The sequence below is a fragment of the Cygnus olor genome, chromosome 2 (genome assembly GCF_009769625.2).
Source record: "Cygnus olor isolate bCygOlo1 chromosome 2, bCygOlo1.pri.v2, whole genome shotgun sequence".
Classification (NCBI taxonomy): Eukaryota; Metazoa; Chordata; class Aves; order Anseriformes; family Anatidae; genus Cygnus; species Cygnus olor.
In genome coordinates, this window is record NC_049170.1 from 91,702,276 (window position 1) to 91,718,056 (window position 15,781).

At 36.1% G+C, this 15,781-nt stretch overlaps 1 protein-coding gene across 6 annotated transcripts in view; it reads right to left on the reverse strand.

The window, feature by feature from the left end:
* Positions 1-15,781, reverse strand: part of PTPN3 (protein tyrosine phosphatase non-receptor type 3) — a 175,865-nt gene that overhangs the window by 43,703 nt on the left and 116,381 nt on the right. For all 6 annotated transcript variants that reach the window (XM_040549004.1, XM_040549003.1, XM_040549007.1 and 3 more), the window contains 3 exons: positions 13,899-14,071; positions 12,047-12,181; positions 10,861-11,037 (listed from right to left, as the gene is read on the reverse strand). In XM_040549004.1, coding sequence (XP_040404938.1) covers positions 10,861-11,037; positions 12,047-12,181; positions 13,899-14,071 — 485 coding nt within the window. The remainder of the gene's footprint in view (positions 1-10,860; positions 11,038-12,046; positions 12,182-13,898; positions 14,072-15,781) is intronic.

A 15,781-nucleotide genomic window follows, 5' to 3' on the forward strand; every position in this document is an offset into this window, starting at 1 on the left:
GTGGCAAACATTCAAAAAATCAGTAGCTACACTTGGAGAAAAATATCAAAAGTTGTAATCACAGAATCATTCAGGTTGGAAAAGACCTCCAAGATCATCTGGTCCAACCATCACCCTACCACCAATGTCACCCACTAAACTATGTCCCTAAGCACCAAGTTCAACCTTTAAGGTCTCTCCACAACACTGAAAATAAAGTAACTAGTGCTGGTATGTGTAAATTTGTTATGTATAGTAGAAGTCTCTTCATCAGGAGAATCTTTGCTCTAAGCCTGAAGACCTGACCATACAAGCATCTTTAGCCATCTGGCTTTTCGGCCTCTTACCATGTCCGTGTGGTTCAAAAACAGCAGGCCCCCTTCCAAGCAAGGAATTTTTGGTCAATCCCTTTCCATTTTGGAAGCCCTGTGACAGCTCTCAAGTGCCAGGCATATCTTCCTCATGTACAGCAACATATTTCACTGTGCTTTTTACAGAGGACAACCACAACCAAGAGATTTCTAAAGCAATTGAGGAGCTTCATCAGAAACCATCTGAAGCAGTGAGTTAAACCATATTAAGTCAATTAAAATAATAGGTATGATACTAGAATAAATTTGAAAGTAACGGTTACCCCAAAAAAGTGCTTGCAAATCAGTCTTTATGGCAGATAGAACAGAGCTTTACAAATTTAGTAAGTAGCAAGCAAAAAAGCCTAAGCAATATAACTCCACGCTGGAAAAGTAAAAACAAGCAGTTTCGTTTGGATGCAGAGTTGAATTGTCAAATTACAGGAAGCAATTCACAGTACAGTTATATTTTTCAAATGTTGTTCTCTAAAATAAACTTAAGACTCATTTACTATGTTTCATCAAAAACTACAGTAGAAATATAAACTTCATTCTAGTTCAGTTTCCTTATGTGTATTCCATAAGATGAACAAATTCTTCCTTGAGAGGCAAAGATGCTGAGCCTGATTCAATAAGAATTTGTGGAAGTTTGGGTTGTGTGTAATTTTTTTTTTTTTAAACACTATCGTTCCTCTTTCTTTACCGCAGTCATGCCCCACCTTTGAGATCCCACTGACATTCAACCCCATTCTCCCACAAGTACCTTCACTTCTCCTGTTTGCAATCCTAGTAATATTTGTACTCCCTAACTGCCAGCAGTACAAAAGATCCTTTGGCACCATGCACACACATGCTGCCTGAGCAGCCAATCTAAGAGGTACAGACAACTGTTGAGCTCATAATGGAGTTACTCAATGAGAGAAGATTACATCAAGTTTTTTTCTACCTAGTCACCAGTTTTCACTAAGCTTGTAAAAAACAAAGCATCTTTGAAAGCTCCATCCCCACATTAGATGTGACTGCAGTTGTCCAGACTTTCTAAAGTGGGAAGGGACACAGACAGGCAGTGCGATGACATAAGCCTTATTTCCTTTGGAAGTCATGCTAAAAATAAAAAATCACAGGATTTATTTTAGTTTAAGCTAATTGATTTCCTTCTGAGGGAAAGAACAATGAAGCTGTGCATTTTTCTACGTTGTGCCACAGAAGAGATACAGCTCTATTAACAAATTCTTTGTAGAGTTCAAGCTGTTGTTAAACACATTTGAAAGCTCCTACAAAAGAAAAAAACCCTACATAACATAAAATTCTGATACAATGTCCCTGTTTTAATATAATATCTCTCCCATCCCCAATGCAAGACAGTGAGGTTATTTGAGACAAAAACACAACTTGCACTTCCATTCATATAATCACACAGCAGATTCTCAATTATCTTAATAAAATATCTGGAGACTTAAATGTGGGATATAAATTCTTTGTAATATTGCTGAAGGTTTATCGGTTGAATTATTGTACTTTAATTCAAACATATCCATCTGAAGGAGTTACTGAATCATTCTGCAACCTTTTAAAATATAAAAAGGTAACCAAAAATTTAGATTAGAAAATGACCAAATCCAACCCTTACAAGATACATCAGTGCTGTGTATTCATTCATAAAGTTCTTATCAGGACAGCATGCTATAGCTGCAGATTTTTATCTTTGCAACTCAATGAAATGTTACTTCTGGCAGTTAATTATTCACCAGCGTGACAAAGTACTTTGAACAGGAATATTGAGATCATCTTTTCTGGCTATACTGTATCCCACGTTTTACTAACTTATCTTCCTTATTTCACAACATACAACAAGCACTATATTTTAAGTCAATAACGGAGAACACTCACCAGACCAACCAATCAACCTTTTCATCAAGAAAGAGAGACCTTCCTTGCAAGGAGATTAAACTTTCCATTGGATCAGCTAACATGCAAGCAACACTTGAAAACTACAAGTGATTCCTCTTCCTTACTCCACAATATGTCTAAAAAGACGCTATTTCAATCCTTCACTCACTATGGACTGCTCTGTCAGCAATGATCTTTACAATAAAACTTTTTGCTGTGAAAATCCAACTCTCCTTTTGTGTCAAGCCTCAAGGAAAGACCCCTCCTTCCTACAGTTGTGTGCCCTACCAGAGAATTCTGCTATTCTGAGAACTGATGATGATAGACTCAAGTCAAACCCCAAGAGAAAAGGGACAACTGAAACAATAGAACTGTAGCAAAACTCCCTCTCTACAAACAACTGAAGGAAACATCTGTAGGTTTTGCCCTTGCAGTGTTCTTAAAGTTCTTTAAGCTTCTTTTCTTCCTAACACCTGCAGGGGTGGGGAGACTGAATATGCCAGCACTTCCATTATCTTTTTTATGAGGACTCCCCATTTAAACTAGGATTATTATTCATGAACCAATTAACTGGAAGATATTTACAGCATCATGTTTTGCTGCCTTTTAGAGAAGTTTATATACAGAATGACTTGCACAGTTAACATTCAGCACTTCTGTGAACAGAACAACTGTGCAAGGCCACATGGATTCTTTGTGCTGCACATTTGAATGCCATTACAGAGAAAACTTGTGGACTTCATGGTATACACGAGTTTTTCAGTGATTTTCTGTAAGCTGCAAACATCCACATTGATAAGCTGCTTCCATTACCAATGAAAGGATTCTTTCAGTTCCTCTGCACTTGGTCTACTAACCGTAAACCATTTAATTAACTTAGTCAATAGAAACGCTTCAGAAAAGTGTTCAAGTGCAATGATGAAGAGGATGCAAATGGTAAGTGATGGAATGACAAGGTTAAGGGAAATGAAACGGAAATGTTCTGAGATCCACTGCCTAGTTTTGGAGGGCATCTTCCTTAAGAAAGTTCCTTAAGAAAGACTGAAGTACATGAAAAGGACAACAGACTTGTGAAGTGCAGGGAATTTGTAACAATGAGGAATTAAACATGGTTGTATATGATTAAGGACCAAGGGAAAAAGCATTTTAAATTAAATTCTTTAAAACTATTTGCAATTTTTTACCAAGGTAGTAGTTACTGGAACTTAGCTGGATACATCTGAAGGGCACTTTCATCAACAGCAGCACTTTAAAAACTTTGTATACAAAATAAACATCTTAGTTAAAATAATGATGTGTTCCCATAGAAAGTTTACCAAATCTCACTAAGTGGCTACAGTTTATCAAAACATTAAGCTGAAAGAATTGACCAAATGCAGCCTAAGTGCAGGAAATCTATTTTCAATGCAATAACTTTGCCAGATGATACATCACACTTACACTACGAGCATATATGCACTTCCAGAAATTCATAGCATAATGTCAGTGAATTTCCTTTTGCATACTAGTTCAACCTTTTGTTTCCTTCCTCTCCAACTCTGGGACTGTAGCCTTTATACTTTCTGTCTCACCAGCAAAGAATAGTTTTAGATTGTAAGTTAAAGAGGTTTATAGCTTTGGCAAGCATGTTTAACTAAGGAAAAAGCTCATGCAGGAATATGTTCCATTTATAGTAAGTAGAATCATAGAATTGAAGTAATTTAGGTGGGAAAGGAGCCTGGGAGGTCATCTAAACCAAGTTAGATAAGGGTGCTCAGGTCCTTGTCTGTTCAGATTTTAATTTCTCCGAGGACAGAAACACCTCAACTTTTCTGTCAATATGTTTGAAGAATAAACCAAGCTCAGCACGAATTTTATTTTCTATGTGTTTTTTCAGAACTTCCTTGGGTAACTTGGGTCTATCACCTCACATGTATATTTGCTGCATGCCTCCAAGAAGAGGCTGACTCCACATTCTTAATAAACCTCTTTTGGCAGTATAATTTAAATATGTGACTGATCTCCTCACTCCAACCTTTTGCCTCTTCTCATATCTGTGAATAATTAGTCAGGTTTATTTTGCTGATTAATCAACAGTAAGTCTTTAAATATAACTACAAGATCTATACAAGACTTCATTTGTCAGCTTTTCTGACTTATACTGTAATGAGTTTGAATGTCTCTTTGAAACATGTTTTACAAGTCTTCTTTCTGAAATACAGATTAAACAGAATTTTGAAGCTAAGCTGTTCTGTTAGGCCAGAGTCTACTCAAAAAAAACCCTCCTGAATCAGTTGCTCCTATGCAGTCTGCTGTTCCAAACCAAACAGACCAAAGCCTTGATTTATTTCATTACACAGGGAACAAGGGAAATCTGAATAGTTTAACTAACACCCTCCACACAGCTTAATTGGGATACTTGTCTTTTCTAAGCCAATAACTCAGTTATTTTTTCCCTTAAAATAGCACCTAGTACATGTGGTTGAATTTATACGTTCTTACTAACATGCACTCAGGTGTATTCAAAAACATGAAAGAAGCTTTAGAAGAGCATGCAACAACTACATTAACAATCTATACACTACATTAACAAACCTATAGTAGGGGTATAATTACATTAAAAAAAATAAGCCATTAAACCCAAATTTGCAAGGTCAAAGAAACTCTGCTCCTCACATAAAGGACAAACTGGTCTCATACAAGTAACATGAATAGCATTACCCTGAACCACTAAAAACTTCATTTGTTTCACTAACCTTTCACTTCTAGAGCCTTGCCATCTCTGAAAGAAACACCAGCTAACTTTAATGATACAACATTCAGTTAAGGAGGAAGCGTGGGTGTTTGTAACAATGACATGGTCTTCCCACAGAGCTGGATTAAAAACTTAAATATACTACTCGGGCATGAGTAGAGGATACTCCTCCCATTTCATAGTCATGGGCTGAAAAACATGCAGCTTCCCACAGATGGATCCTCTGAGGTTAAGAACATTCAACAAAACAGTGGCTTTCACAGTTTTTTTTTCCTTTCATTTTTCATTTCACTGTGAAGTGTGAACATTGCTGTCACACCTAAGGCACCAACAATTCCAGTATAATACTGTTGGGGGCAAGAAGGGAGAAAAAAAGGGAGAAAAAAAAAAGAAAAGTATGTGGAAAAATGAAGTTCAAAGCTCCCTAAATACTACTCAGTTAAAAACTTTTTTTTTTTTTATGGCAACCCCTGGCCATTAGGATTTCAAGATCACAAAGTGTTTAAAATGTGTATTACTGAACCATTTACATCTACAAAATGAGGAAACAAGCAAACTCATTTTAGTCATTTTAATTTTCTCTTACTTAATAGAAGGCAAAGGATATGCCAGTTTTTTCCAAATCAGCCTTGAAGGATCTTATACATGAACTACTAGGTATGATATATATTCAGTTGACATTTCCCATATATCAGCTACTATTTTTTTTTAATAGATGTCAATACTGAGAAACAGATTTTACACGGGGACGGACAGTGCTGTGTCAAGACAAAAATTAGTTTCTTGATAAAAGATCAAGCATGTTAGATTATAGGATTCCATAATGTAATCAATCTATTGCTCCAACTAAATACTTAGATTTGAAGGTTACTAATAAAATTGAAGGTATTTTGGAATATCCTAACACGGTCTTGAAACAACACCACATAATTCAATAAGACTACTTAATTTTTACCATAGCCTCTTGTCCTCAAATGACACAGCAGCATAGAGATTGTGTTAATGTCACAGAAAGACAAATGGGTAATAATTTGTTCTTCTCCACCAGAGAGGTTTTCCTCATTTCAAATTTGGAAGCTGCAAGGGTACCCTTATGAAGAAAGACTGCAACAATGATAATCTTCAGGTACATAGCAGGTTTAAAAAAAAGAAAAGTGCAATTGAAAAGAATTCCCTGCACAACTCCATCAGCCTGCCTTTAGAAATAACTAGTTGTAATATAGATCTATCACAAACATTTTTTCCCAAAGGCAAGATTCCCCATTTCACAAATCAACCCATCAGGATAGTTTCATGTCAGGTAGCCTGCTGGTATGACACAAACAGTTTCAGGGAAAAAAAAAATAAAAACACATTAAAGCAGCTTTTCAGCAGACCTTAGAAATAATAAATCCATATAATTTATTTTCTATCTTAAAGGAATGCCATAAGCCTTCATATTCATAACTCTTCCCTAATGTATACCTTAATGTTTAAGGACTTCTGAAGATATGTAACCTAACAAAGCAAAAACAGATTTTCTATCTTGCTTAAAATGAGATGTGCAGCAAGTCAGTAGCAGCAGTGCTTCAATGAAGAAAATGCAAATCTTTCAAGAAGAGCAAAACACCTTCAGGGAAGCTCAAGTCAAGACTAGGGAAAGCTAATTTTAACTGAAAAACAGTTACCAAACAAGTGCACTTACTAAATAGTATGTTTTACTTTAGTATTATTCTTGAAATCATTTGAAAAACAAAATAATAGTAGTAATGCATATGTGCATGCAGGCATAAGATAAAATATAGTGAATATAGTTAGTAAAGATATAGTCAGAAGATAGACTAAATTACCTGTTCTGAACTGGTGAGGCACAGCAATGATAAAAGTGTGGTATAACAACAAAGCAACCTATTAGACTTGGGAAGTGTCATTGTAGACTCCATGCATGCATCAGTGTTAACTTTTCAGTGGCAGCAGTAGTCAGATGAGACGGACAGCAGCACAGCAAGCAAGAGGAGAAAAAACTGACAGGGAAGTTTTCTTCACAAAGGCTAGGAAGCCCTGGACTAAACAAAAGTCTTCCTGAAGTCCTCTTCAGCACTGTCTTTAATGACAGGTTTTGTATGCAGCTGTGATTTGAGATGGCTTGGCTTGGAAAAGCAAACCTATTCATTCCCTGTGAATAAAGCTCTCTTTAATATATGTTCATTTGGGATTAGAGCAATTTTTTGTCTATAATACATATGTAATAGCTCCAATCTTTTCTGCAGACTCTAATCTGAGAGAAAAAATGCTTCTTTTGTCTATGGTTCAGCCTCAAATTGTACTTGAATATGATAGTACCTTAGATAATTTGGGTAGCAGGAGCAGTCTAGCTACACCAGTACAAAACAAAAGACAAGCTTGCCCTGGTTTTCTGTAGTTTGCCTATGTTCACAGTTCGCTCTAATTTTTGTCTTTTTTTTCAGCCACAGCCTGTAGGATATTCCTCAAATTGTATTTAGAAAGTCGAACGTTCACTCAAAATACATTCTTAAAACAACCGCTGTGTTCTTCAGGGAAACAATATAATAAATGAAAAAATATCCCTCATCTCCAGCATGGTTATTTTAATTATTTAACAGGAAACCGTTCTAGGTGTTGACACGTTGATACAGTACAATATATTTAATAAGTGGAAGAAGAAATTGAAGATAATATTAATAATTGACATGTTTCAAGTCTTCTAAACTAAGAACTGTTCCCCATAATTCCTCTTCTAATTTGTGTACTGGTTTTTAGAAACAAAATAGAACATGACTGATTAAGACCCTTAAATCACCCTTAAATGATTAAATACAACAAGGAAAAATCGATTAAAATAGTTATACTTGGTACTGTCAGGAGGAAAAAAAGGTTTATAGGGAAATTAGAGCATGTTTATACACTCTGACAGCAACATTATCTTCTGCAACTCCAATGTCCACCAAGATTCCAAACATGCCTTGGAAGGATTAAGTACACAATAAGTCTCGATACACAAGTTTTATCTATAAATGTGTCCCAAAAAAGCAAACAGAACAGTTTGAAGGCAATTCTGTCTTGAGGAAAAGGACTTAAAACATTACCCAGGGTCTGAAGTAAAAACGAGCAAAAACTATCTGCCATTCCCCCTACCCCTAAAATGCTCACAGCGGTTTGAAAACTAAGTAGCTATATGCTGTGCTAATTGCATCTTGAACAGTCTTGAGCTTCAGATAGTGAATGAAACTTATGCAAACATATTTAATAATAAAAAAGGCAGCTATATGATTAAGATTCAAGGTCCCAGATCTAACAATTTAGTGATTAAAAATCACTGTCTTACAGTTGCTTGCTAGTAACTCTCCACATTGTTTTGGATTATTTCTTCACATCAAACATATTCATCATTTATAATCAGTATTAACTAACACCTTTTTTTTGACAACATGAGACTGCAGGTAGGGAGAAAAATGAGCCCTCTAAAGACAATGGCAGGACTATAAGAAGCTACTCTTGGCCCTCCTCTACAAGAAAAGAGATGACAGATTTTCAGTTTCAGTATTTTTCCAAAGCATGTTTCAATCATGTCAATTCAAATCTACTAAATACAAACACAGCAAAAATAGGCAAGACAGCTTCAAAAGATTTATCAGTACACTGCAAGGTGTTTGCTAGTTAATAACTAAATATTCCTGAACTGTGGCAAAAGTCCAGGACAAATGTTTTTCTATACTTAATACTAAAGAAATGCAAGTTCATAGAATGGCTTGGGTTGGAAGAGACCTGAAAGATCATCTGGTTCCAAACCCTGTGCCATGGGCAGGAACACCTCCCACTAGATCAGGTTGCTCCAAGCCCCATCTAACCTGGCCTTGAGCACTTCCAGGGATGGGACATCCACAGCTTCTCTGGGCAGCCTGTGCTACTGCCTCACCACCCTCAGAGTAAAGAATTTCTTCCTTATATCTAATCTAAACCTACCCTTTTTTAGTTAACCTTTTCTTCTTATAAAGCAGATTTAGCTGGTAGATAGCTCTTTCAATAAAGCACTCAGAGAAAGAAAGGTTTGTCCACACATATAGACTTAATTTTATTTTTTATCTTTCAACAAATGGAGTGAGGCAAGTAATGGCTAAAGTAAGAACATATAAAAATAAAAGTTGGAATGTGGACTAATATAAGCTGTTGAAAATTTCAGTGTAGAGAAGAAACATTTTTTGATTTGTCTGGTTACTGTATATTTGACCTCAATTTTTGAGGTATTAATGCCCATTTTATTTCACAAAAGCCTAACAGTTCATCAAATTTAGGCAAGCATTTTTTCAGTTCTGCATAGTATCAAATACTATAAATATTCCAAAGAAACAAAGAATATGTTGGGAATAACTTATTAATTCATATAAACCTAGTTTTCTGTAACATAATTTTCTCCAGAGTGAGTGATATAGCAGAATCTTTCACTGTTCAGAAAAGAAATCAGTATGCTATTTTCAAATTTAGAATGCCTTATTTTCACTGGGAGAAATACCATCAAAAACAGGCTTTCCCCTCCACTCTCTGTAGACATAGGAAAGGTGAAACAGGAAGGAGAAAAAATGCAGATGAAGAAAAGTAAAAAGAAAATTGAAGAAAAAAACAACAAAAACAACAAGAATGATGAAGGCAGGACAATTTACTAGTCACAGTACACAGAGTGGCAATATGGTTTTTTTTTTTGTCTACACTACTATACTCATCATCTTGACATATGATCTTCCTCTCATTGACTTATTTGAAAACTACTTCTGCAAGTGTATAATCTGCCTGTACAAGAACACGGGAAAGATGTGGCTTCATATCTATGACTGTTCGTAACATCTAGATGCATCACATATATTATGGCTATTACTGATACTACTAGTACTACGGTTCCTCTGACTTCCAGTAAGAAAAACAGAAAAATATTTTCAAAGACTACAGTGACAAGCTCCAAATATGCATACAACACGTTAAATTTTCAGTTCTTTCACAGAAACCTCTCTACTATAATGTAGTAACAATAATGTTGTCTTCAAATATGAAGAAAATAGCGTACGTCCAGGGTTTACAGCCACAGCTAATGGCTGCACACTATCAAAGAGATAGGTTATTCCTCTCAACTTGCATTAATACATTGCTGCTCAAAATACATCACGCCTTTGAGTTATAAGGGGCCACCAGCAACGGTTTTCCTTTTGTAACACTATAAATGAAGCTGCATTTTAATGCACGGTATTCTCCCATCTGAAAGTTGCAAAGTAGCTCTGTCTTCTTTCTGAAATTGACCGATCAATGACTTGATACATTTATTATTTTTTTTAAGTTAATACTGCATTAATATGAAGTTACTCATGAAGAAAAGCCTCCATAATAGGAAAGCCATACGTTAAATATATAAGCAAACAAATAATCACTGTGCAAAGATAGGAGCTTCAAGCCCTGTAAGTAAACCTAGCAGTGGTTAGACTGCCACAAGGGAGAACAATTGACACAGAGCAAAGTAGCTGAAGGTGAAGAGACTGCCTTCAGAGAGGCAATCTACAGTTCCTACAGTTCCTCTGAGATAGAAAAAGATGGATGACTGCTAGTATTATGTCCGCATGTTTAATCAAATACAGTAAGTCTCTCAGCTCAGCTGGAACTGATAATGGGGAACATAAATCAACTCTTAAGAGTTTAGTAAAGGTTCCCCAAAAGAAAAGAAAGTTTATAACAGGTGAGAAAGGACTGTAGAAGCTACTAGGAAATGGGATATTACAGGTATGAACAGGCATGTCTTCTTTAATTTTACTGAGAACTCAGCTACTGAGAATTTTAATATTATAACTTATGACTGTTTTGTGCTAAAGCTGTTTTGGTTTGGTTTTAAATCAAAATAGGCAATGAATTGTTTGCTGAAGTTCTTACCTCCTCTGTGGAGTACGGTTCTGAGAGAACTCCGAATCGCTGTCTTTTGATGTTGGAGAGCCCTTATATGTATAAAAAACATCCTCTGTCTCAGTAATATAGGTAATCTCGTTTGTAAGGTTATCTACAGATGAGTGTCGTGGTTTACGAATTTCATGACGTAGTCTAGGACTCCGCCTTAAAAAAAGGAATGTGAACACAAGTAGGTAGATTGTAATCGAATAGTGCGTAGAACTCTTTCAAGATGATTTCCATCCTACTGCAATCTATGTCCTAAAGTCTTCATGTTAGGTATACAGGTCTCATCTTAAACAGTGGATATATCGGTTTAAAAAAAAATGTTATGGTATACCAGGTGATCATATGCTGCCAGGTTCAGTACACTTGTGTCCCCCAAACGCTACCTGTACTTACTGAAGTTATAATCACAGAATCATAGAATGATTTGGGTTGGAAGAGACCTGAATGATCAGCTAGTTCCAACCCCCCTGCCATGGGAAGGGGCACATTCCACTAAACCAGGCTGCCCAAAGCCCCGTCCAGCCTGCCCTTGAACCCTCCTAGGGGTGAGACATCAACAGCTTCCCTGGGCAACCTGTTCCAGTGCCTCACCACCCTCATAATAAAGAATTTCTTCCTAATACCTAACCTCAGCCTCACAGAGGAAGTGCTCTGGCCCCATAACTGTCTTGGTGGCTGGTGGCTTTTTCTGAGCTCACTCCTGTTCGTACTGGTGGGCCCAAAACTGGTTGCAGCATTTTAGATGAAGGTCTAGTGAATGCTGAACAAAATGGGGATAACTCACTTCCTTGATCTACCATCTGTGCTTCTGTTAATATATCCAGGTAGTTACTCCACTTGTTACTAGTCTTCAGGTAGCGTAAAAACTATTGCAGTCATCCAACCCCCCACCCCCACCCCACCCACATTTTTTCTTAATCTGTTTGTCCACCTATCCAGAACAAAGTGTCATAACTTGGATAGAACATTTTTGCAGACAGTATCAAAAACTTTGCTAATGTGGAGGTAAATGATATCCACTCCTCTGCTGTCATCATATCTATTCTCAAAATAACAGCATATTTAAATATGTATGTAGGCACTACATAACTAGTCTGCTAGAATACATACAATTAGAAAAGGTAGGAGGCTGGAAGGGAGAGTAAAGGCTGAAACTTGATTTTACCAATTAGGGGTAATAGGAGGGGATCGAGAAGGAAGGCTTTTGGTCTCTAAATGCTCAACAGATAAAGATCTCCTCATAGATGGGTTCCAAACCATCCCACCTATGACTTTTCTGCAGTACTGGCTGTTTACAGACCTGAAAAGAAACAAAAATAAAAACCTGTTAATTATTTTGCATAGGAAAATTCAATGAAATAAAATATGCTTTGAAAGTCAATTTCATAATTCATGTTTTAAAGAGTCCCCTGTGCTTATACCTCATAATCACAGAGCCATTTGCTGTCCCTTACTTTTGGCAATAAAACTGTTCATCCCTGCTGCAATGCTAACTAAAAACCTGGGTAAAAATAACTATCTCTGAGAGTTATTTTTAACCTAATTGTGTTCAAGAAGATGGAGGGGAAAACAGGAAATTTGGTATATTATATTGGCACCAAACCAAGTGTCTGACAAAACTATTCAAGTATAGGCAAAAGATTATAGACATTTGCTGTTAAAACTCAAAAAGGGTAACAATTCACTAATGGCTTAACTGAGAGCAGAACCACTTTAACAATACATATATACCATTTCCAGAATGAAGCCACATTGGTTGACATGTTCATTACAGGAATAAACCATTAGAGAAAGCTTTGAGAAAGTCACCTCCTCAATACCATCACCATACGAAGAACAAGTTCGTAACAACCCATAAGGGAGCTAATTCTCAAAATACAGATGTTTAAACACTTAGGTTAAAGTATGATCTACTACTAGGTTAAAATATGGAAATTCCACTCCAGTGGAAAATAGAATTTTATGAGCATTCTTGTGGCTGGACAACCCTTGTGGCTTTACTGCCCTAATTTACAGGCAATGCTAGTCCCCTTGGTACAAATTTCTGCAGTATTGAAAGAGACATGGGAATATGAAAAGCCAGCCACAAAGTCTGGGAAGCTACTTGAAGCATAATGACATCAGTTAGAAGTTGAATCTATGCCCAAATATGAAAAAGATAATCAGACAAATTAAATAAAAGGAACAACAGTTAATCGAATAATAAATAAAATAAAGAAAAATGCAAAAATAAAGAAAATTAAAACACTTCTCCAAAAAACATCAAAACAAGCAGCTTTTCAGAAAGTCTACATAGAGTACAGATAACCAAAGAACTACAGAACTCCCCAAAACCATTATCCTCATAGAGGATAATGACATAAAACTTCCAGCCCACATAGTGCATGTGGGAAGAGTCAATCCTAACTTCATGGAGCAAAATGACAGGCTTTGAAGTACGACTTTTCAGGAACTAGATTTGAGACACCGCTATGAAACCACCAGCTCAATGACTAGCAGAAGTCAAGAAAGCAAACAAATGATAAGAAGTGTCATGACAGTGATATCTTCAATGTTTGGATGGGGAAAATATATTCATCTCCATGTCACTAACTGGCATCCTGGTACTCAATTAGGGCAATTTCTGAAGAGCATGGTACTAACATATTAAACTGTGTATATAACATTAAGGAGTAAACAGTTCAAAACAAATCTGTTCTGCAAACTGTCTTATTGGATCATTAGCCACATTACATATTTACTTTCAAGTGTTTTTATCCCTTAAACTGAAAAGGCAAGTTGAAAAAATACCAGTAAAACATACTTATATTCAAATAACTTTTTATGAATATTCTGTTGTAATGAAAACATGTTGGGGAAAAAAAGGAAAACAAAGATACATAATTTATCCAACAGTTTACAAAGACCAATGCAGCGGTAAGCAGAACTGAGCTCTGCAACTCCAACTTCAGCTATCTCTGACACAAATCCTCCCTTTCCCATTTACAGTGTAACACATGCTTTCACACAATACTTACTTTGCTGGATTTCTAGAACCCAGAGTCCAATAATGTGACAATATCTTTTTTTCATGAGGTAGCGACTTCTTTGCCTGAAAAAATGTGTGATGCTCTACACAAGACTTCCAAAGATTTTTGCATGCTCTGTAATTTAACATGTTGAAGGCAACAATATGCTCTCTGGACTCGTTCTGTAATGTAAGAAAATTTATGTTTCAATACACAGAAGCAAATCAAACAGAGCAAACAAGGTTATAAACTTATCATATAAATAACAATGAAATTACTTTTAGCCTAAATAAGTGAATTACATTTAGGAAAACAAAAATTCATCATACAGTAGACTTTGAGCTGGAGATGTATGAAACAGCCCTGTGAGTATATAAAATTCTAAATTCCACAGTGAACGTTTTAAAAGTGTAAGCAATATTAAAATTATTAATAATCAGTTCCTGATCATTACAATGTTAATGAAATATTTAAGTCTAGAGTGCCAGAGGTTTTGCATATACAAGTGTAATACTAAACAGCTGAACAGATTTTCAGATTTCCAGTCAGATCTTGACCTCTTATGACAAAGAAAACTCTTAACCATCTTATTAAGTGTGCAATGTAGAAAGGAAAAAAAATTATCTTTGAATTCAAACTGTTCACATAAGACTTCATATAAATGTTGTTTCAAGAGCTAGAACGCAAAAAGCATCTGCCTTATATTCTTTTAGAAGATACTAAAGATGTTAACAGTGATACCTTCTGGGGAAAGGAAAGCAATTGAAAGACTAGAGGTGCTGCTACTGCTTTTCAAATCCAATCCTGTTTTCTGGATGATAACACAAGGTCAAAATAAGGAGATCAAAAGGAAGCAGAATGGAAAGCTTGCGTCTCCCCATGAAAACTTGCAATTTCAGTGCTCAGTGGTACACAGGTGTAACACAATTGTACCACCCACACTTATGCGCTGGACAACTATAGCACTTGTTGAACTATTGCAGGTCTCAGTGCTCCAGAAAGTTTTGCACAAGCTACAGCTTTGGCTAGTTAATGCAATTATTAACACAAACAAAGCAGAACAAAGAGTAAAGCACGGAGGAGAAAGGTATGTGTAATAAGCAAGATAAGGGGAGACCTGAGTTCACTGCTATCAGATCTCAGCACTTCAGTGAAAAAAATAAAGCAAGCTTGCAACTTCATCGTTTATTCTTTGCAACTATTTATTCTAAATTATGACTGAATTTTGACATCACAACATATAATTAGGCAGGTAGTCATGTCGGTAAAGCTCTCTTTCTAGTTCATACTTTGGAGGACGTCAGGATTTGGGTTGCAAAGCCTCTTTATTAAATGACTTGGAGACCTAATAAAACTCTTTCTCACACACTCCAGCAATAAATCAGTGTCCCATCTGGACAACATCCTAATTTCTAGTTGCATGGTCCTTTTGTGTGTTCACAAACAAACAACAAAATGGAACTACAGACCATTTTGGCTGGGATAATCAAATGATTTTCCTTGTATTCTTTTTCTTTCTCTGTAACATTTGTAAAATGTCAGGTATCAGAGATCAATACCACATGGTGCAAACACTTGAGCTACTGCAATGACTTCACTTACAGATTCTCTATTTTGTAAACGAAACAAAAACCAACAAACAATGAGAATCACAAGAAAAAGCTAAAAAGGGTTTGCCCCTTAATTCCGCTTAGGCATTACAAAGTGTTTAACTGATTGTAATCTATCAGGCATGTTCTTCCTATATCTATTAAAACAAGCAACATTTTTATTTTATTTTTTAAGTAGGGTTCTCTCTTTGACCCTCAAGCATGCTGGAACCAATTCATCTTCATCAGCGCACCACAGTTACTTCTAATTAGCTTATACAAGATAATGTGTGCAGGCACTGT